Genomic DNA, 23,159 nt, shown 5'->3' with positions numbered 1-23,159 from the left:
AATGTGAACCTACTAGAATGTACATATAACCTCTGGATTCTCATGCGCATGCCTAATTTTCACCCTTTTAATGGAAATCAGAGTGTAATGAGGTAAAAATTAATTCAACATTAATTATTTTTTTTCACCAGAAATATGACTTTAACATTTTTTTTTTGCAGCCTAACGTGTTTTATTAATACGAGAAAATAGGAGTAATTTTGAGCCTCTTCGTATAACACTATTATCAATTTTATTTATTATTTTCCCAAGTTCACTGTCCTTGCACGCTATTCCTATGAAATAGCTGGAATAGCTACTTTGGAATCAAAACCATTTCTGCTGGATAGAACAAATGGCAGGATATGCTTGAGGAGTTACACGGCTGGCAGTCACCACTGAGAATAAAGAATATAATGCTAATTCTCAGCAGGCATCAGAGTGAAATTCAAGCTCGGCTGAACAGAGTTGCAGGTATCCTTGTCTACCTTTGAGCTGTTCAACTTGACAGTGCAGTGTACCATAGCTTTACATTCAGACGTGTTTTGTTCTTCTCAGTAAGGAAATCCTGAATATGGGATAGATGGCATTGCTGGTTGAATCGGCAAGCAAGCTGTTTACAGGGCATGACTGGGTCAAATATTCCACAAGTTTCAGGTTTTATTGTAACCTCTTCTCAAAACAGGAATAGAAAGAAATTTGCTTTTCCTAAGGTTCCAGATGAAGGAATTCAAAATGAATATACATTGTAATTGAAGGAGAATCTAAGAAAAGAAAAGTAAAACCTCTCAGATAAACTGAGAGGATACTAACTTTGTCTAAGAAGACGTGATTGATGCTCCATGGACCTCAGAATATTAATTCCTTCTCTATGAATTCTTTGACTAGATTTGGGTTAGTAATGTAAATATGCCGCAGCAGGGAACTGTATATACTGTGTAACTGCTCTACCTATAGTGTACATATGGGTGGAATGATAGCAGGCATACCTTTGACCTGGGACAGCTATCATTCTGCCAGGCTGCCTCAGAAATAATTCAGAATAGTTAGGAATCACAGCTGTGTGATCCTTCTGGTTAGCATAATGCTCTTCTTGGATTTTACCTCGGACCTTCACAAAAGTTATGTGTGAAAAGAGCCTCAGTAATTACAAAAGCAGTTGAGTTTTCTGTACTGCAAGGCAAAAGAGACTACAAGTATTTCTGTGGCCAGGTCGTGGAGCTTGGTTTTGGGATCAGACAGCCCCAGAGTGCTTATGGTTTACACGTACACAGCAAGGCTATGAGGGTGTTACTTGACAGGATCTGAGCAACAGTGAATAAAGATATATTACAAATATGCTTCTTTTGTGTCTTCTGACTCCTCCTTTACCAGACGCAGCCATGAAACTTAAGCATAAACCATGAAGCTATGGCAGCCTCGTTAGGAGCCACAGCAAACCAAACTGATCCCATCACAGACCGTAAAGCAGGAGTGGACATTGGGTGGACAAGCAGCCTGAGATATTGCTTTCATCAAAGACCTTCACAGTGCACCAGTGAACACCAGAGCACTAAGATTACATATACTTAGCCGTAAAACTATACTGAAACACTCTGGAAAATTAATCCTTATCAATTAAGCAGACAAAGTTAAAGATTTGTTCAATCGCATTAAACTACTATGTGGAAATTCTTATTGTTATACTCTTATTCCTTTGTTTATTTTTATTATTATCCCTATTTAGAAATAAAGTACTCCTGATTCACTTTACTCTCATTCACTTTGGAAGTGATTTAAACTCAATCAATGTAAATGTATTTGAAGCACGAATAAAGATATCTATATAGAGATTTAAAGTGATTTGACTAATACATCTGTAATGTTAATATGGACAAATTTTCACACTGCTCCAGTGTAGAAAAAGACAAAAACAACAATGCTTGCGCTAGAATGAGGAAAATAGTGATAATAATGGATGTTTTATTTCCTGAAAGGAATTCTGGAAAAATAATTGTGAAAGATTCTAGAACTATTTTTCCAGAATCAAAATGACAACATAGTAAGGGATGAGCCTAAAATAGGCATTTAGCAAATTTTGTGGCAAAGGAACAAGAAAAAAATTCATTAAAACATTGTCTTTGATATGCATGATTACTAATATACTGAGCTAAAATGAACACTGCCACTAGATGTACTTAAAAATGTTATTCCTATTTGCCAAAACTCCCAGGAAGCGTGAAAATATAAGTCAGAAGTACCTGAAAATGAGAAATTGATGGCAGTCACTAGAGACTACTGATATAACGATGGAGTTTTTTTCCTAGAAAATAAGCAAAACATTGGATTCTTACTGGAACATTAGTAACAAGTAAAATTTGCAAGTCTCTCATGAAAATTCATTATGAAGAGGCAGACATAAGTCAATTGAATCACAAGTGAAAGATAAAATTCAAGATGAAAATGCAACAGCTATGGATCTCTCATAATTGATTTGGAATAAATGTGTCTTTTTTTTTTCTGTCTTTCATTTATGACCTATGAGAGAATGGAAAATGACATCACATTTCTGAAACACTTCTGCAGAGATTCTGTTTCTACTTTCTGACTTTAGATGCTAAACCTCATATACTTTTTTGGGTTGAATATTGACTTAGATAAGTGGAGGGTATATTTTAATTATTAACCAAGGGAAATGTTTGTAATGAATGGAAAAAATCCAAGAAGGGTAGGCATCATCCAAGTCAGCACAGAAAAAAGACTGGTGACATTTGAAATGGTTATAAGAGAGCATTTTTAAATTAAAGAGAAGTGACAGGCATAGAAAAGCATGTAATCTCAGATAGCATGTCAGCTCGAGTGAAATTACAAACTGTACGTGCATAAAGAAAAAAAAAAAAAGACAGAGGAAAAGTTAACCATATTTGGAAAAGGAACAGCAAATAAAAACTTCAGCAAATAAGATTCCAATTGAACAAGACACGTTAAAATTGGTAACTAGATCAAACCCGAATATTTACTTGAGTCTACATATATTTTTTAAGTCTCAAAAATCAGAACTGTAGCAGGTGTTTCTAAGTAAGGAATGTGATATAATAGATTCCTCATAGAGGCAGTAGAAGGAAAATACACAAAGGAAGACAGTGTAATTATAATGTCAAGATACAAATATACAGGAAGGATGAAGCACATTGTGCTTAAAACAGCTAGTAGAAGAGTTCGTAAGAGGATAAACATCTCTTACTTGATTTAGTTTTTAGCATTCAACAGGCCAGGTTGAAAATGTAATTATGTTTGTACTACACTGTAATGCTGGCCATAAAGCACTCAAATTCAATGTCTCTGTAGAAAAGAAAAAGGAAAAAAATCCTTCAGTAGCTTTTAACTTAAAAATTGGGAACTACCTGAACACGACAAAGCTTTTTAAATGGAAATTGAAAAGGGCAACTAAAAGACTAAATGTTTGCAGATAGCATGACAGACTGCTTAGATACGGTATTGGGAGCTCAAAGTAACAGTATACCACTTATCAGAAACACTTTCAAAGGACAGAAAACCACCCTGCATGGCAAAACAGCAGAGTAAATGAGGCCATTAGAGGTAAAAAGATACTCTCTAAAATGGGAGAAGTGTGTGCAAATTAGGAAGTGAAAAATACATAAAGTCAAACAAATGAATAGTTACAATATTGTTAGAAACGACTGAAAATATTTTGAAGATTTGTTCATGAGATATCAAATAAGACGGAGAATTTTTACAAAAAAATCAGAAAAATATAAAGCCTGCAAGACAATCAGTGTATCAGTGGTGCTGACAGAAAATCAGCATAAAATAGAATACCTAAAGAAGATCAGATCACAAGAACCCACGCCTCACAAAAAAAAGAAAAGGAAAAAAAAGTTTTGAAAAGAAGGAGCCTAGGGAGTTTCCTACAATGCAGTTATTTTGGGGATAGAAATAAGTCATAAAAACCACCTGCAAGTGAAAGATTAATAGACTAAATTTTAGAGAAAATGGGTAAAATTACTCCTAACAAATCAGCAGATCATATGGAACCCTAATACGAAATTGAAACATCATAAAACTATCAACTAAATTAGCTGTGGTACAAAACAAATGTAAGCAGTTAAATCTCAGAGTGATTGTGAAGACCTGCAGATATCATGCTATTGAATGACAACAATGAAATGGCACGTGAGACTCAATGTCAAAAAATGCAGGTAATGTACATGATGAAAGACAGTAAAACCTCTCAATATATAAACTACAGACCCTAAAGCAGAGCTTCGTCTTATTCTAGTGAGTAAAATAAAGATGTCAGTTCACAGCTCATCAAGAGATCAGTTAGAATAGAAGAAATCTTGGAAAAGGGATAGAGATTAGAATACAAAACATTACTTTGTTTTAATCCACAGCTGCTGTGTCTATGCTTCTATATGCAGTTCTGCTCATGCAGTGTTCAAAGGAATATAATAGAACTGAAAAGATAAAAAAAGGGCAGCAAAGATGATCAAAGTTATGAAAAGGCTTTCGTAAAAGAAGAGATTAAATAGACTAAGATTTTTTTAGCTTAAAGAAAACACAGGAAAGGGAAAATATGAAGCAGTTTTGAATTGTGATTGTCACTGAGAAGACTTATAGGAAACAATTATTTACTGTTTCTCCCAAAGCAGGAACTAGACACTGCCAATGAAATTTACCAGGTGGCACACACCTAAGTGAGTTGCTGAGATCATTGCACAGGACTTTATGGATACTAAGGATCTGTAACACAATTAGACAAATTCATGGAACAAAACTCTACTCAGGTTTGATGGAAAAAAATATCTTTTCTGTTTTCTTGCATTCTTTTCTTCAGACTTCTAATAGCACAGGGCTATAATTGTCCTAAAGTCTTTGTGCAGTCACTGGTGAGTGACAGGAAATTCCACAAGGTGACTCGGATGTTACGTCTAGGTGGATGATTGAATTACCGTCAGGTGGTATAAGTGAAGGGCATACGTACAGTTGCCCAAGACTGCATGATGAGTTGTAGCTTGTTACCTCACAGTAACATCTGCATTTTACTTACTATCACCCCTCACTAGACAGGTTTTTTTTAATATGTTTTTTAAATTCCTACAGATGAATATCTGACATACTAAAGAAAATGTTTAAATTAGTGTGGCAGTTGCTGAATCAGTGCTTGCACTGCACCTTCCCAGCAATTTTTATTACTTTTGCTTTTATAGCCATTATACTGAGTGTCAGGGAGCTATTTTTAAGTACTAGCTTAGATCAGTTTAATAAAAGACATTAGAGTATCTGCACTAGAATAATTAAAAGAATTCCTTATTAAGAATTTAATTTTAAAATAGCAAATGCACATGTAGCTAACTGTATGACTGCTCCAGACATGATACATTTTACAGGAGTTACATTTTACAGTTTACACTAGCATAGTGATATAGAAAAAGGCGGATGGGATTAGGGTAATGAATTATCACAGAAAGCATTTATTTAAAAATTTCAAATGTCTGGTAGAATATTTGGGTACTCTTTCAGTAGTTTTAATACCATCATTATTATTACTAAATTATCATTTTAAGTTGAACTTCTTCTTTTGATGTATAATGGTGCCAGAGAACACATAGATATAAGAAGAGCTGTGTAAAGCTTTAAATTAAAAAAGATTTGACTCTAGTTCCAGTAGTATCTACCACTTTTGCCTTCCCATTCTGTAAACTAGAAAAAAATTGAATCTTTTGTGAACTGTAAATTTAACTATGAGTAGTAAAAGCTTAAATTAGTATAATAGGATCTTAATCTGAATTACATTTCCCAGGATTTCTGAAATAGAAATTTATAGCCATTAAAAACTATCTACTTAAGAGTTTCACAAAAATATTGGGGTTTTCAGTTATAAAACAGGTGAAGTTTGTTTGGTTTTTTTGTATCTATTATAAATGCATTCTCCATCTACTCTTCCTGTGTAAAAGTTTGAGGTTTTGGGTTTTTTTTTTCTAAAAAAAGTAAAGATTTTATTGTGAATAAGAAAAACAGAAACAAAATCATCTGAAGAAAGGAGTCAAATTTCCTAAAGTAACCTGACTACCTTGAGGTGAATAAGAAAATAAATCCAGATGAGATGTTTGCTCCACTACTCCATTATCAGTTAACAAAGTTGAAAGAGCAAACACAAAAGCAAAAAGCAGTCAAAAGTATTTGACTGATGTACAACACCTAAGGTTTACTCTTTGAGATTTTGTTAGAGGCACTTAGGGAGTTAAATAGTTGTTATTAAGGTGATTCTGCACATGAGAATGTACATGACACATTCTTGACAATCCCATTCAATTTGCCAAAAATACAGTTCAGTCTTTATCTGTGTGAGTCCTCTAAGAAAGCAGACTGTGTTCACTGTTAATAACACTGATGCTGAATAGCAACTTGTGAGACCAGATCTATATTATGAAGTATTGCTGGCAAAACTGTCTTCTAAAAGTGTGAAGATAAAGAAAAAATAAAAGACAGCGCAGTTCAGGCAGCTATTTGGCAGAAAACTCTGATATTCAGATATTCAGATAGCTATATGAATATATATTTAGCTTAGTTTATCTCTTTCGTTGAAACAGTGCAGAAAGGTTAGGAGACCTCTTTGTGTCAGCATGCGTAACATCTCTAACAGCTGGATCTGGTGATGGAGTTGAGATAAGCAGGTGTACTCCTGCAGATAGACCTCACCTGTATGTATTACAGTGGGTGTGCTACTACAGGACAGACCCCAAGTATCTCAGGTAAATATTTACATAGATTGAATAGGATTATAACTGTATGTTTATGAAATACCAGTTGATTCTTCAGTGTATTTGCTAGGGATTAACAACTATTCCAGAATCCATTGCTATTTAATGAACAGACAAGAGCTGCCTTAGATGTAATAAGAAGTTAGGTCTAATTAGATCATGAATTACTTCAACTCACCAAATGATAAAAATTTACTGAAGATTAACACTATGTAAGGTACAGATATCTTATATAGAAGTTAATCCTTAAATTAATATTTTTATTCATTGCTTGGTGTTTAATTAATTTAAATTATAATAGTACCAGCGGTCAGATACGTATGTTAATTTATTTTGATATTAAGTAGAGGTTCATCTAACCTAAGACCATTCCTTTCTTTTCATGTGAGTCATTTCAGTAAAGCATTTCAGCACATAGGGCTTAAGTACAGGTTGATCTCAGATTCTAATTTTAACTTCCAACACACCAATCTTTACTGCTTCTGGCATCAGCATTTTGGCCATAAGAATAAAAAAAAAAAAAAAAAAAGCCAAATAGATGAACAGTTAAGCGAGACTTTGAAAACTATAAATTTCACACGAGCATCCAGTTTTGTGAGTGAAGTAATAGTTCCCAACTGCAAATATATGGAAGAGGGAACAAAGGCTGTGCAAACAGAAATCATATTTCTCACGTGGAAAGAGATTCACCACCTTCACATCATGACTCTGATGAAATAGGAAACTTTGCTGAATAAATTAATGGTTATGACTCCAGAATAAATTTGGGATAGAACCATCGACATCTATAACATGAATAGCAGACATGGAAGCCAAGAAGTTGGGATAAGGAATGGTCAAAGTATAAAAAGCTGGTTCCTTAAAAAAAACCCGGAATTGCAATTAATCTTTCATAACTTTAGTTATCTACAATTATTGAACTACATCTGAGTTAGTCATCTTTTACAGACAGTAGACAGGAATGAGTGTTTGAGAGTGATTAATCTAAAATAGGTCAAATTAATCATGCTTCAGAAATATCTCTTGCTCTCCTTGTTAATTCTAAAGTGCTCATCAACTAATTATAAAGAATCAAGGTAACTAGCTCAGAGGTAAGATGGTAGGTGAAATGTTAGAGATGAAGTTCTTGAGAACTTGTGGATTTTTCTTTCCTTCAGTAGTGCTGAAAACATGGAGATGTGGTATGTTAAAATGTCTTTTTCTTCTCTTAGCTAACTAAACCTTGAGGTCTAGGTTTTCCAGTTTCTTTGTACTTATAAAGGACTAAATATGTAAGGGAAAATCTGAGCCTTAGTTTTGAATCTAATTTGATAAGAGAAAATTTTGTCTAAATAAAGGTGCCATAAACTTGTATTTCCAGTATTTCATCAATATTGTAAAGAGTATTTTTAGCTGTCTTGAACTTCAAAAGTTGTTTGTTTTTGTTATATTTTCCAGAGTACTCTGTTCCCAAGTCTTGCCAGTAAACTGAACAAAGGCAGTAAAACCCTAAGTAAAAATATCATCATCTATATTTTGAGGAAGTATGTTATTTTTTTTCAGTTACAAAAGCTTATGAAAAAGAATGATACTCCCTGACACTGGATTAAAAAATAAGAACTTATGTTCTGTTGATGCATAGCAACAAATAAATATCATACCAAGTTGGTTCATAACAGGCAAGGTGTTACAACTCTGCTGCTTCTGATGAACCTGACTGCAAAACCACAAACGTGTGTCGCATGTGGAATATATTTCAGTTTAGGATTATTTAATTGCATCTAGTGTCGAGGAAAAATACAAATTTTGATCACTTGAATTATATTCAACAGATGCACACTGTCTCTAACAGAAAAGCAGTTTCTGGTTTCTTAAGAAATCTGAATGTGTTTTGATAACTGCTTTTTTTTCTCCTCTGTTACATGTTATCTTCCCACTCCTTAAACTTCTAATTTTTTTCCCTCTTTCTTCTTCCTGTATCTGTTTCTCTCTCTGTCTTCCCATGCTTCTGCATGTCAGAAAAAGAATCAAATTTACAATAAGGAAAGTAGCTGTATGGTACTTATCTTTCAAATGTTCTTGTAAAAATCTTAAATATAGGAGTCTTCTTTTTAATAAGCGATGAGCTATCTACTGTTGTCATGTACATCTGTGAAAAGCTGCAGAAGTATAATAAATTTACAGTGATCCGGATTTCTACTGACATCTGAAGCTGTCTTTAAAAAAATCCTTAGGTTTTGAAAAGCAAATAAATTTTTAGTCTTTAAATAGTAGCTTATTTTGTCTTTCTTAAACAGGTTGCACGTCTCCTGAGCTCACTGCAAAAAAATAGTGAATCAGTGACAAGGTGAGATTTCTTAAAAATAAGAGGAAGATGGGTTCCTAATTTTCACTAATCATATAACTTTTGATAGACACTTTTCTTGTTTCAAAATTCTAGCAACATACATGTACCTGCTATTCTAGTATTTGTATTCCTACCTAGGCACTAGCCAGGTATTGTCGGGTCATAAAACTTTGAACTGAGAAAAAAAGACAAAAGAAAGTGGTACCTGATGTAGATGAGGGTCACATTCAAATTTTGTGGTTTATGACATAGACACAAGTCTTACAAACGTTTTACTTAAAATGTTTTAATTTCTCTTTCTTGAAATTATCTCTCTATGGGCAATTACTAAGTCTGTAAAACAAATCAGGCTGACAATTTGACAGAAATTGATTTCATAGACTATTTTGCAGATTTTCATAGAGAAAAATGCTTGCACTTTTTAGGAGTAAAAAAGAACATACTGTTAAGGTGAGATAACACGGTTTCCCACACTACATGTGCAAAAATTCTATTCTAAGTAAAATATCCCTATAAGAGACGTGAAGCTGCTGTTTTCTGAAATTATTATAAAGATGTGTGATGGATGCACTCGACCGCCGCTGAACCAAACCAGCAGTAGTTTGGTTCAGGCTCCAAAGGAGCTAAAGACATGAGCCATGGCTGGGCCAAGAACTCCTGTAGGACCCTGCCATTGAACTCTGTTAAGTCACGCATTTATCTAAAACCTCATATATAACAACGTGCAGTATGAAATTTATATACCTCACAGAGGAAAAAGTAAAAAGAAAATATATTTCTTATTTAAATTAGAAGTAATTTTAGATAAACATACAGACCTATGTTGCCTTTGTGTGAACTTTGCATACAACAACAAAATACAATAGAGATGAGTAACAGACTCCTCATATCAAATCAAACTGATAAAGTAGAGGAGAAATACCACATATAAATGTACATTATGTGTATAGTACTATAATTAACAATAAAAACCACTTTATAAATTCTGTTGTTCATCTGTATACTATATTTTAGAGAGACAGCTTTTGCTTCGGTATTACAATATTTTCCCAAAACAAGCTTTATGGTGAATATACAGTGTTTTATTTGAACAAATTTGTGAATTGTTCTAATATTTGCATTTTTTTTAAAAAAAACATACAATGTTTTAAAACTTTCTATTTTCTCTGTTGTTAAGACACATATTTATCCAGATTTCAAAACCAAATTTTCAGGTATATCAGTATATAATAACTTATTTCTGTATTTGTGCATGTGTGTGTACATAAACACACACACACTACACATATGTACACCCTACTGATATTAAAAGAAATATTAAGAGATGAAGGATTTTTCACAAGTAGTCACATTAACATCCCCACTGAATTATATAAGGCAGTTTATGTATAAAAATCTTGAAGATCGTGGTCCTAAATGTAAAAATATGTTTACTTGTCTTAAATAAAGGGGTTTTTTTCTGCACCACATCATGACTTGGTTATAGTGGGCATATGCTCCTCTCCATTTCATGCTGCAGAGGAGAGCAGATGGAATTAAATATAGCTTGGCATGCAGCATGGGAGCAGCCATGGAGTGGTATTTTTCACTAACGCGCAGGCACTACCAGCTCCATATACATTAGACATGAAACACCAAAAAGGGCACGTCACCTTCAGGAAAGGGTCATAGTCGAGGAACACCTGTTATACACGCAATGTTCCCCGTAGAAAGAACTGAAACATGATGAAATATGCATCAGGAGTTCCCTTTGCACTGAGTTACATTAAGTCCCTTGCAAACCATATGAAGCCCACTTGGGGAAGGGAGGTTGAGTGTGGCAGCTGGAACAGGAGAAAGCAGCAGCAGGGAACGGAAACCAGCTGTTCTGACATTCTGGAAATCAGGATAGGCAGTAGGTGTGCAAAGGCTGATAGATGGCATGTGTATATCACTGATATACAGAGAGCAGACAAAGTTTCACTGAGCGGTAATTAGCTGATCGTGCTGCGGCTCTGCCTCTGAGCAAAGTTCATGTTAAATGCTAAGTACTATTATATTATTTCAGGGATTCTGATTGTGAAGCACCACATAATCTGTGTTCCCTGCAATTCTCTGAGATGGTGAGCTCTTCCCATAAAAGAAGATGTCCGCAGACAAACGGCTGCAGAACAGGTCAGTGCAAGTGTTCCCTTTCAGTACGTTTTACTTAGGACTAGACAGTATATTGCATTCTTACATTTAATTGTGTCGTCATAAAAAGCAGAGCTAGAGTGGATCCTCTGGCCCTGGGTACGTTAAAATAAAGCTAGATTACCACTGACAAAAGTGTCCTTAGCCTGTTTTAAGAACAGCCAGGAAGGAGGATTCTTTAATTCACATGGATAGTCTGCTCCAGTACCTAGCTGTCTTGATAGGGAAGTTCTCCTTCATATCTAACCTAAACAGGTCTCCCAGCAAATTAAACAAAAAAGTAAAGGAAAGAAAAAAATCAACCACCATCCTATTTATAACAACTTTTTATGTTCACAGAGAGTTTTATCATGTTTTCCACCAGATTTTGTTCATTTAAACAAGCGTAAATTCTAAACCAATACTTTTAAACCTCACCCACAGGCCATGTTTTGTAAGCCTGCATATTCTGCTGTTATTCTACCTTTTTGTTGATCCTGAATTTGTACAGATCATCCTTAAAAACATCCCTCCAAACTGAATACCGTGGCTGCTTCACTAATTAGAGCATGCTGCAACTTTGGACCAAATTAGATTATACCACTTTTCTTCTTCTAGGAACCAGGGCATAGGAGAAAAGTAGTATGTACACAGACAAAGCGCCAGGAAAATCACAGTCTGGATTACTGTATATAGAAATCAGGAGATGCTCTTTGTTCTAGAAGAACAAAATACAATTACTGTACACACAGCACTGATGAATGGAATAATTAACTCCCACCTCCTGTTTAAGTTCCTCAGATGGACATAAAACTATTGACAACTACAGTCCAAGTTCAGGTTTCCAACTAATATACATAGGCTTTACAACAACTCTGGCGGCAGAACACTCCACTTGGGTAACAAGAATGTGGCTGGAATAAGATTGTGTCAAAACCTGATTTGTATTATAGTTTATTACATCTGTATTTTCTGCTGACTCGAAAAGAGGAGATAAAATCATAAAATGTTGATCTAGAATAAGAAAGAGAGGAGAAGTTGTATTTAATTGTCCCCTCTACATAACTGAGTGAACGTACACTCTCTCATATATATGTATTTGTTATTTAAACCTATTTTATTCTACCTAAGCTTAATTAGAAGAAAATTGTAAACAGACCATACAAGAATGTTTTAAGTCACAGACTAAGAGGCACGAATAGACGATCTATTCCTGTTACAGCAGTTTCCATGATATTAAGTATCCATCAAGTATATGAACATATGCCCTAAAATTTTAATTAACAAAAGTAAGCACCAACAGAGAACATCCAGGGAAATGCATGAAATCTGAAACAATGAAAACTATCTATTTTCTGATTTCCTCTTTTCCGAAGTTGTTGATCTTTCTCTGCCCCCACTTTTCTTTCAATTTATAAAAGGAATCTGAAAAGAAGAAATGTTAGCTGAAGATAATGATTTTGGCACAGAAGGGCCTCATCTTACTGAGAACTACAAATCCTGTTCTTGCTCTTCTTGTGGGAATAAAGCAGAAAGACAACTTACTGATTCTAAGCCTTGCAAGCACAAATAGCAGTACGATGACTGTGCTCAGACCTGGCAAAGGTGGTGTCCTGATTTCGGACAGGAAAAGGAAAGGAAGTAATGAGATTTACACTAGCGACAGTGGAAGGAATTCTGCTTTGCTGCCTCTAAAGTAAAGCACAAAGGAATAAGTACCAAGAGCTACAGCACTCAACTGTTAGAACTTGCTCTCACATTTCAGACATAAGACTTCTGGTAAAAGACTTGTGATCTTCAAGTGCATTATGCATTAATTTGCAAATAAATTCATCACAGAAAACTTATTAATTTATTAATACAGTCTCAAATTGATACGGTGTAAACCTTTTAAGGTGTTAGCAATGATATATCTTAAACGATCTGATGGTGAGGTTTCCAATAAAAACAAAATATAGGGCCAAAATATAGATAATTTTCAACAACTGAATTAATTTTTAATGTAAAATAAATAGAAATAATGAAAGAAGAAATGAAATTACCTGAAAAATGTAGCATAATGCACCAAATGGTGCATAGATAAATCTGTGCTGAATGGCTATAATCCTTTCTTTGTGTCACAGTGACATGTTTTGTGTGTGTACAGATGCAGAAAGTTCTTTCTGCATGTTTTGGAAGTCAGTTATAGAAATTCCCTCCCCCCCAGTTTGTGGCTAAATACATTAATTAAATGTGGGATATGCTATTCACAAAACTTCACTACTACTAGATAAATGATGATAATAATCTGCCAGATGCTGAAACATGCATTTGATTAAAAACCTGGTTTCACAGAACTCGGCTCGAGTTGAAAAGCAGGATAATAGGCAATAACAGGCAGCAATAACAGGCTGAGATACTCTGATGCAAAGTATATTCACTGTCACTTCAGCTGTCAGAATGTTTGCACTGCTTTTCTATTTTGTATCAATGAAGACAGATAAGCAGTTGAGGTATTAAGCTAATCCGTTCCTTGTCCATTAGGATGCCACTTCACTTCCTTTTCTTACTTCTTTTAGGACAAACATCTGCTTCCTCAAATTCCTCCTTCCTCACCTGGATAGCCTCGCCTGAAATCCAAAGCTGCTCATTTACTTATGCAAAGAGCACACTACCAAGGGAAGCTGTGCCTGGGAATACACTCATCTGTAATAAGGAAGCACAAAACAAACTAGACTGTTCCAAAGCACACTTGATGATCAGTCAGCTTACATCACACAGTGACGCTCATAAATCTACAGTCAGTACTGAAATAACTAAAATGTAAAAAATGAACTTAAATTGACTGGTAGACTAGTAGGCGGTCTAAAAATAAAACTTAAAACCAGGAAGAGATTCAACATAACTGCAACAGAGGAAAAAAGTCTTTAATATTCTGAGTATATAAAAGTCAATAGATATAAGAGTTTTGGTTTTATTTTGCCTAGATCCATCGCATAATTTGCCTAATATATATTACAGCAACAGATATGTCATAGATTACTGGGTATTAGCATGAGAAATGTTATGACAATTATCTGTACAGCAAAGATAACTAATCTGTATTCTTCTATCTAGTTCATTAAGGTTAAAAGGGAGGATATTATTCTGATCTCTCAGAAAAGGTATTACAGAACATTTGCATAGCCTAGCTCACTTTGAGTAAGGAAGTCTTGCAAAAGGTGTTACCTAGATTGTCTTTAAATGAGTGTTTGAGATCGAGACATTTAGAACATCTGAAACTTTTATGAGTTCACTTCTCTGACTAAAACTGAAGTCTATTTATTTAAAAGTTTAATACCAATAGGAGTTTTAACATTCTAATTCACCAAGGACTTCACAAGAAGGATGAGATGATAATAAGGCTGCTAATTCTCTTAAATTCAGAAATACTGCTTCGTTGAACAATATATTCACAGAAGAAAAGTAGGAAGGAAATGCTGGCATTGCTTAAATATCATAATGTATTTGTTAAGCGCACTAGAGTGGACATTGAACAAATACAAATATGGTCTTATTCTCCATAGAAGTCTGCAATTCTACATATTTTTTTCAGTTTTAAATTACAAATCTTGTTATCAGAATGAGGCAAAAATCCAGTATCACCAGGGTGCTGGTAACAAGTTTGGTCAATCAGAAGCAGTTACAGAACAGCTAAGTTAGGCTTTATCCTATGCTAGTCTTCATCTAGAATCACGCACGTTAATAAAGGAAGGGAAAGCAAAGACATTGTTGATGAAGTTGCTCTTGTAGCTTGCCTGAATAACAATGAGATGAAAGTGAAGAATGGGTATTGCATACAAGTCCTGACATACAATAGCAAGTTAGCATCTTACCTGACCATGCTATGGGTACATGAGTTGGAAGGGGCGATAGTCCTGGACATAAAGACTCTTGGGTGGCATTGGAACAAGTACTGTAATCTGACAGCTTTGTACGTTCTGAGCACAGAGAGAACATCATGAGATGTTTTGTCCAGGGGGAAAAAATATGGGAGGAAACAATGTCAAACAAAGTATTTCACAGGTTGTGTCAGGTCCGGGGAGATTCCCTGCCTCTATCAGTTTCTCAGCAGAGGGCACCACAATCTCTGAGAACTTTGAAAAGAAGTATTTCTCCACGATCTTCTTTTTCCGTTATCTCATTAAGCTGATACTCATAAAAGCACTCATCATCCCCAATGGCATGGAAAGCATTGCTGATGATGTCAGACAGCAGAAATCTGTTTGATGAACTTTCTGCACTTCTCAGTCTAGACTGATTCTCACTCAGTTAAACAGAATGGATTTTAATTATCCTACAGACTCAAGCAAGATTATAGCAAGAAAATCAATGGGTAGTTCAGAAAAAAATTCTGCATAACAATTCTGATAATTTCTACTCTGCTGTGGATGGATATGCAGGATACTTGCTTTCAGGGACCATTCCTGTTTAGAAATTGAGAATAGAAATGTAAAAGTTGCTATGGAGTAGTTCTGTGAATGCGTTCAGTTGACAAACTCAAAAGTTAACAGTATTCATAAAGATTCTGTAAAACTTAAATTGTTTTTATTCCTAACGCTGTTGCATGCAGGACTGGAACAGCTGTGCTGCATATATATTTTTGTTGTAATAAAAAGAAGAAAGAAGAAATATTATATTTTGAAGTTATGTTTAGTGTATACATACATATTTTTTCTTTTTCCTGCAGATAAATTCCTAATTCTTTTATACTAGCCACCTGTACTTTAGATTAAAATGGTGCTGTTCCACAGAGAAGCCTGATGAGCCATACAAGTCTTAGAGGAGTCAGTCTCAGGAGTGTCAGACACCAACACTGCAGAGTTTTCTTTATCCTTCCTCCAAGGTTTTTCCTTTATTCTCAGGATCCACGGTACTGTTAAGGAGGCAACAGCACATGCAGAAATGTCCCCTCTATGGGATGCGGGTGCAAATGGCAAGCAAAGATGTTGAAAGAAAGAGGCAATGCACAATGATAATGCAAAAACTCAACAACATAGCTACTGAATTTAGAGATACTTAACCCTTTTTATTTTGTTGACAATGACATGAAGACGTAAATCTGTGTTAAAGAAAGAATACAAAGTCGGGGCGAGGGGCAGGGGGAAGATGTTCTTGGGAAAATGTAACTTTTTTTTTTTACTGATTATAATGCAAACACATCCATGATTCACTAAGAAAAGTATAGAATGGATATCTTGCTGTTCTACTGCTTCCTTGCAGATGTAATTTATGGTTTGCAGTATCATTTTTAGTTTTGGACATTTTTTCAAGAAATACAGATTATTGCTGTTATACTTAAACCATTAAAAAACGGGATTATTCTGTCATTTAAATATAAAATGTGAATAATATGTGCTTCTTCAAGTGGAACAAACAGGTAACTTGACAGATATATTCAAAACTATTAACTCATGCAAGACTTCTAAGAAGGGTAATCTCAAACTGTCCAAACTACTGATGGGGTTTAAAGTCTCAGCAACAGAAGTGAGAAAAGAGAGGTAAACAAAATCAATCTATCTAAAGCCATTCTATTCAAAGAGTAGCAGTCATATGGAACAAGTTACTAAGTAAGATGGCTGATTCAGACGGCATAAGCAAGCTTAAGAGACAGCTAGATATTTTTATGCAGAAAGTGGTTTGGAATTCACAGCAAGAGGATTTAAGGTTGAGAAGACTAAAATGTGACATGCTTATTTTTACACAAAATAAGTAATAATTTTACTGTCCTGATAACTTTTATTGGGTTGGTGATTTTTGCCCTTTCTTTGCATTAAGGCCAAGTGATAAGCTTTCATAAACATTTAATAATGATACCTAATTCGCATTAGCTTTCCCACTTGTGCAAATGTTTACGATCACCACCAGACAAAACTTGCTAACTGCAGATATTTTCCTTGAAATCAAATATTTTAATAGCAGACTTAGTCAGGCTTTACTATTGACTGTTTTAATGTAAATCACAAAGTAAGCTTGACTGCCTCTCTACGCTGAAATCGGAAGATGTGTTGCCTACAAAAATTATTTTTTTATATTTCCTACTTCTCTGTTACTGACAGAAGCACAATTGCTGTTGTGCTATTGACACAATCTTTGTATCAGTATAAACATTTCATTTTCAGTTGTTCTAGGTGAGATTTGTTCAAAACTGTAGTGAAACCATTGGTAACTGCTAGCATTCTTATTACTGCCATGGGTAGAATTGGACCTGTGACAATAGTGTTTGGAATTACATTCAGAGAATGTCAAACTCAAACTTAACTAATTTTTAAATTAGCATTCCTAAAGATCCTGAATTCACAGTTGTGTTCATTTTTCAAAAATGTCAAAAGATTCAATAATTAGTACTATTGTAACAGCAGAAGTTAAACTATTTTAAATCTTTAAGCAACAATAATCAAGTGTGAAACTTAGCTACAGACTAATGTATTTTCACCCCTGAGCACAGTCCAGAATAATGGCAGAACCACAACTTTTGATGTTGATTCAGGCACTGCCTTAGACAATTGTTTCTAGCAAGCTGTCCCTCTTCTTTTCCCAGAATTTTTTTCTCTAAAGAAAATGCAATCCTTTTTCTACTCTAATCATATATATCATATTTCTCACCCTCTTTCAACCTGGCTTATGACAAGAGAAAGAAATTTTATTTATTTTCTTTCAAAAGATAAAAGCTACTTCAGGCTAAAAGCCCTAGCAAGACTGAGCTCAATAACAAATAATCATTGCTTTCATTGGGAACACCACATTGCACCACATTTGTTACTGCAATGATCTGTAACCCCAGAAGGTACTCACTACAGGTTCAGTTTTCATAATATGTCAGTGATTTTATTACATTACACTTGAGGTGGAAAAGTTTGTGCAGGTAAACAAATGTACATTCTTACCATTTGTAATTATATTTGGAGGGGGAAAAAAAAGAAGAAAAAAGGGAAAAAAAAAAAAAAAGTAGTTTGCCTCTCTATCCTCATTGTTATTTTCTCTCAGTAAGAAAATTCACATAAACACCTGCTGCTGCACTTCAGTGACTGACAATACTTAACATTCACAGTTCAATACATGTTTAATAAGAATGTGAAGAATTTACATGAGCCCCTGGAATATGTTGTTTCTTGAGTAACAGGGCCCCCCATCTAAATATAATGACAAATGCAAAACTCTGTATAACTCCTTGCATTCTAACAAAAATAAGCAATAGGAATAGTTGAGCTAATCTGCTTACTAGAGTTTTTATATTTTGACCAGTATTGGGAGTATTGGACTTGATACTGCTGAAGAAAAGGTAACACTATGAACTCTTGCTGTATAGACCTTTTCTATAAAAAAACCCAGACATTTTAATTTAAGTAGTAAATAATGAAACCTTAACTTTTAAAAAAAAATCTTTCATGGCTATATGTGACATAGATACAAATCCAGAGACTTCGTCCTTTTCTTAAAGAAAACTGAGCAAATCAAACACACATTCAAACAGCTTCTTGAAAAAAAGAAGTCCAGTACTGCATCTTTATAAAGATCAATGTCCAATTATAAGCAGAGAGTTGCTGTGGCAAAAGGTCAGGAAAAAATAATCTTTCTGGCATTTATTACTTGGAAAATAAGGTCATATATGAGGTCAATCTTCCAATACATACAAATAAATTATACTGCAGCATTCTAAATATTCTACACAGCAAAAATTACATTGCAGTCTGAACATAATCAGAAAAATGAAGTGAACATGTATTTTCTGATGACTGTACTAGAGATCAGACAAGGCTAAGAGGCAAAAAATCTATTTCCAATTAATCAACAATTAATAAAATTCTTGTAATATATTTCTGCTTGATTATAAATGCAACTTCTCATTAAGACTGACTTATTTAATAATCTTTCAATGGCCTTTAATACTGAATCATCCTCACTACAACAAACTAAAATAGCAAACATACAAAATATTTAAAACTAATTCAGAGGTGCGCTTCCTTATTGTTTACAGCCTAGAAGCTAAACACAAACACACACAATGCTGGAGTATTCATCTATCTAATGCTTTAAAAAATAAAAGATGAAATAAAAGACCTCATGATTATATAAAACACATCTGGAAAAAAACAAATTGGACACAGAGCTTGTGGAAATAAACATGCTTATTTGTCAAGATGAATGCTTGCAGAAAACACTGCCATTGTACTAATATAAGTAATTTTAGCTGTTTCACAGACACTCATCTTTGGTACCTTCAAAGGATGTGAATGCAATTACACTGAATATCAAATTATATTATTATTTGACATTTCTCACACTAGTATTAATTGTGAAACCAACATTACAAATAGGAAAATACATCCATGAAATGAAAATATCTTCTGATCCATTTTTACTGCTGTCTGACATCCCCAGCCTCTTTTCTTTTCCTTTTCTCCAAACTATGTGAGGAATGTAAATGACTGGTGTTCTTTTATCAGTTGCAGTCACGTCTAGTTTGAATTTCCAAATTACACTTTGGCAGAAGGAATGTATATAACATACCACAGGCAATGCCTGTGGAGATAAAATATATTCTAATCATTTTATAAAAGTACTATTTTTTTTTTCTTCTTTTCTTTAATGTGCTTTGGATACTTGTGGGTTCATTTCATGTTCGTTCTGAAAGATACTGAGCGTTCTTTGCTCTGGCTAGCTACAAGATTTACTGTTTTCTCTGATAGTATTATCAGTGGGCTATTCCACCTTGATAAACCACAACTGCAGTACTAATAGGTTTGTAATGATGGCTTAAACGTTACACTTGTGTAAGCATTGGAGGCTTCACTCACCTTGTTCAATTGGCTGGCTTTTAGTTGAAGTAGTTTTCATCTTGAGTGCCTCCCTAACAGACATGTCACAGCAGGAGCCTTTGTTAGTGTCTTGGTCACTGTCAGCCTGATCACTGTCCCCATGCCCGCTGTCCCTCAAGCTGGCTCTTTCTGGATCCTTGAACGTGGAGCTACTGAAATACATATTTGAAAAAAAAGAAAAAAGAAAAAAGAGAGAGTGTTGTATTTACTTGTTCTAAGTTGAATTGTACTCTCTGGCAAAGCAATTTTGACAAGAATGCAAATGGGGAAGCTGAGAAAGTTATTTAATAGGCCTTACCTTTGAACAAACTGCTGCCTGCTGCCCATGTAATTGGGCTCTGCGGGAAAATTGTCTGTCTGTGAAAGAGAAGGAAAAAAATACGTATAGTTGTACACTGGACAAATCTCCTGCAGAGCAACAAGATTTCCTAGAGGAGAAATGATTAATAATTCAAAAATTCCCTTAATCTTCAGATTTGTACATTTTAATTAAATTGGAAAATGCTGGCATATAATTATGTGCTCAGAACAATTAAATGATTCCAGTCCATAAATTACCTGCTAAAGTAAACAATGAGGCTCCAATAAGTGACATTCTCTGTTAGTAACCTGACAGACGACACTATTTATTTTTTTCATTAGTTAGATATTAAGACTGATGGTTATTGAAAATGAGAGAAAAAATTACTTTTGCATAGTACAAAAGTGAATTATTAAATAATAGTAATTTTTAATCATAATTACATCATCTACTGGGATTCAGAAGCCCTTACTGTTGTAATATAATTCATATGTTGCTCTTTTACTTTTAAATTGAAAAAAATAAACAGCAAAATCAAGAAAATTTACAGCTCTTAGCTGTGGGGGTTCTTAAATGCTGCTGGAAAAGTGTAAGTATGAAAATATTTGGATTTTTCTCTCTTTAATTTTCATCAGTATTAATAGCTATGTCAAAATAATGAGAACCATACATGCAAGCAAGAATATTAAATGATTGTTGTAGACAAGTAGTTTTTAAAAGAAGATGCTTTCATTAAGTCTGCCATGAGTATATTTTTAGCAGCATGAGCTAAGTAACTGTAGAAGCAGAAGTATTTACAGCATCCAGACCAACATGGAGTCCTGCCAAAGGGAACTGAATTCCCCTTGTTTCATCAGCTGAAGTTCTTTGGGAGAAAGAGAGACTGCATCTTTCACAAAACTCCATATACTGTATATTCACACACGTCACTTCTTCTTGCAGCTGACCTAGAGACAGAGCTTCTACTGTTTTCTGCATCATTTCATGTCACAACACTATGCTTTGCAGCAGATATGAGTTTTGCAACAGCATCTAACATATCAGTATCGGTGACACAAGAAACGCTCAATTAATGGAGCAGAAGACCCGAGGTAAGGTTTAATGTTGCACAACAAATGTTTACACAAGTGAATGATCTCTTAGATATTTGATTTTTCTCTGCCACTCTCCACTCTATTTTTTTCAGCTTTATTTAGTTTTTATAGGTATGTGGTAATTAGAAATATTTTTTACTTCTCATACGGTTGGAATATTGAAACTTGGAAAGTATTCATGAAGTTATATCTGAAATTTAACAGTCACTGCTGTTTGCAGCAGGAAACAGGTAGCCACCTGCCATGCACAAGGTATATGTGAAATAAACATGCTTATATACCATGGGTAGATTGTGTGATTTAAGGAAAGGACAGAAGATAATTATCTTGTTCACAGCATGTATGAAGGGAATTTACACTGTACTTTCTTCTTGTTTCTAGTTAATTCCTTTGGTTCAAAAATTAGGGTTCTAACACACATTGTATTCATGTTCTGAAGTTATTTCTAATTTAAGCTGTGGAGCTTAAATTAGAAACATTCTACATGTCATTACAAAAATAATTTGATGTCTTAACAGGGAATTTTCTTTTATGAAAAACTGTACAACAAAATCAGTTTTTACTCAGCTGTTTTCAAAACACAGCATAAGTCACCTATACTTATAGTTCTGTATAATTTTTTATCGTATCAAAATTGCACATAATTTGGAAATCTGGGTGTTTATATCCAACTCGAGACTTGTTCTTCAGCAGCGTTATTAAAAGATGGGCTTATAAAAATTCTTAAATACTGCCTAAGAAATGAAAACAACATGCTGCACTACAATAGGAGAATTCTGAAGATCTGGGATGTCAAACACAGAGTCGTGTCCCTTGTTTTCAAAGCCAGTGTTTCAGAAGCTGATTATTTCATCTACAGGTAACCAAACTTTTTAAAATCTCCTGACTTCAACAGGAGGCCAGTTTAGTGTTTGTGGGCTTAAAACCAGACAAGATCCTGGTTTTAATATATGCAATTAGAATAAAAGCCTGTCTTAATATGTTTCACGTTATAAAACCAAACATTGAAAACAAACAAACAAACAAACAAGCAAAAAGAAGAAGCAAGAAATGGAAGTGAAAAGATAAATATTTGGCATTCTTATATGTAATCTCTTAAATGTAGCATATAATATTTTGGAAGCAGCATTGATTCTTCCGATTATTCTTTTCTTGACACGAATTATAAGATGGTATGTCTCTTGTGCGCAGCAAATCTACCTCATATATACACTCGTATCATCGTTATGACACTCACAGAGCCCAGTACTTCTCCGCTCAAATAAATCTTACAACTGCAGTATTCATGTCTATTTTCTAGGTATAATACCTCAACTATAGATGCCCAGGAAAACTGACCTTATGTTTTCACTTATATAAGAAATCTGCCTCCTCCTAAGCCCAGATGCTACTATAATCAATATTACCATTTTTCATGTCATTGTCAGGCAAAATGTTTCCTGTAAACTGCCTTTTCATCAGTTCTCTGCCATTAGAAAAGTCAGACTTTTGCCCTGGAATTAATTATAGCACCTGCTTAAAGGTGGTGCTAAAAATGTATCTATAAGCTGGACGACAGTAAGAACTGGTCATACTTTTTGTTCCTTATTTTTCGTAGGAATAAAAAGCATTTCATACACCCTGAACTAGACAAGATTTTTAAATAGAAGTTATGGTCATATCCTAGCTTCCATCCTTAAAATGGGAGCTGCTTATAAGGAATTCTGT

At 34.4% G+C, this 23,159-nt stretch overlaps 1 protein-coding gene across 6 annotated transcripts in view; it reads right to left on the bottom strand.

Annotated features, from left to right (window-relative positions):
- Window positions 1–23,159, bottom strand: part of PCDH17 (protocadherin 17) — a 93,018-nt gene that overhangs the window by 43,292 nt on the left and 26,567 nt on the right. For 5 of the 6 annotated variants that reach the window (XM_054074596.1, XM_054074625.1, XM_054074605.1 and 2 more), the window contains exons 3-4: window positions 20,356–20,414; window positions 20,037–20,209 (exon numbers count right to left, since the gene is read on the bottom strand). In XM_054074596.1, the coding sequence (XP_053930571.1) occupies window positions 20,037–20,209; window positions 20,356–20,414 (232 nt within the window). The remainder of the gene's footprint in view (window positions 1–20,036; window positions 20,210–20,355; window positions 20,415–23,159) is intronic. The other variant, XM_054074616.1, reaches the window with a different exon arrangement.

The sequence above is a fragment of the Cuculus canorus genome, chromosome 1, assembly GCF_017976375.1.
Source record: "Cuculus canorus isolate bCucCan1 chromosome 1, bCucCan1.pri, whole genome shotgun sequence".
NCBI classification, from domain to species: domain Eukaryota; kingdom Metazoa; phylum Chordata; class Aves; order Cuculiformes; family Cuculidae; genus Cuculus; species Cuculus canorus.
Note: the sequence above shows the minus strand (reverse complement) of the source record. Positions and strands in the feature narration are given on the sequence as shown.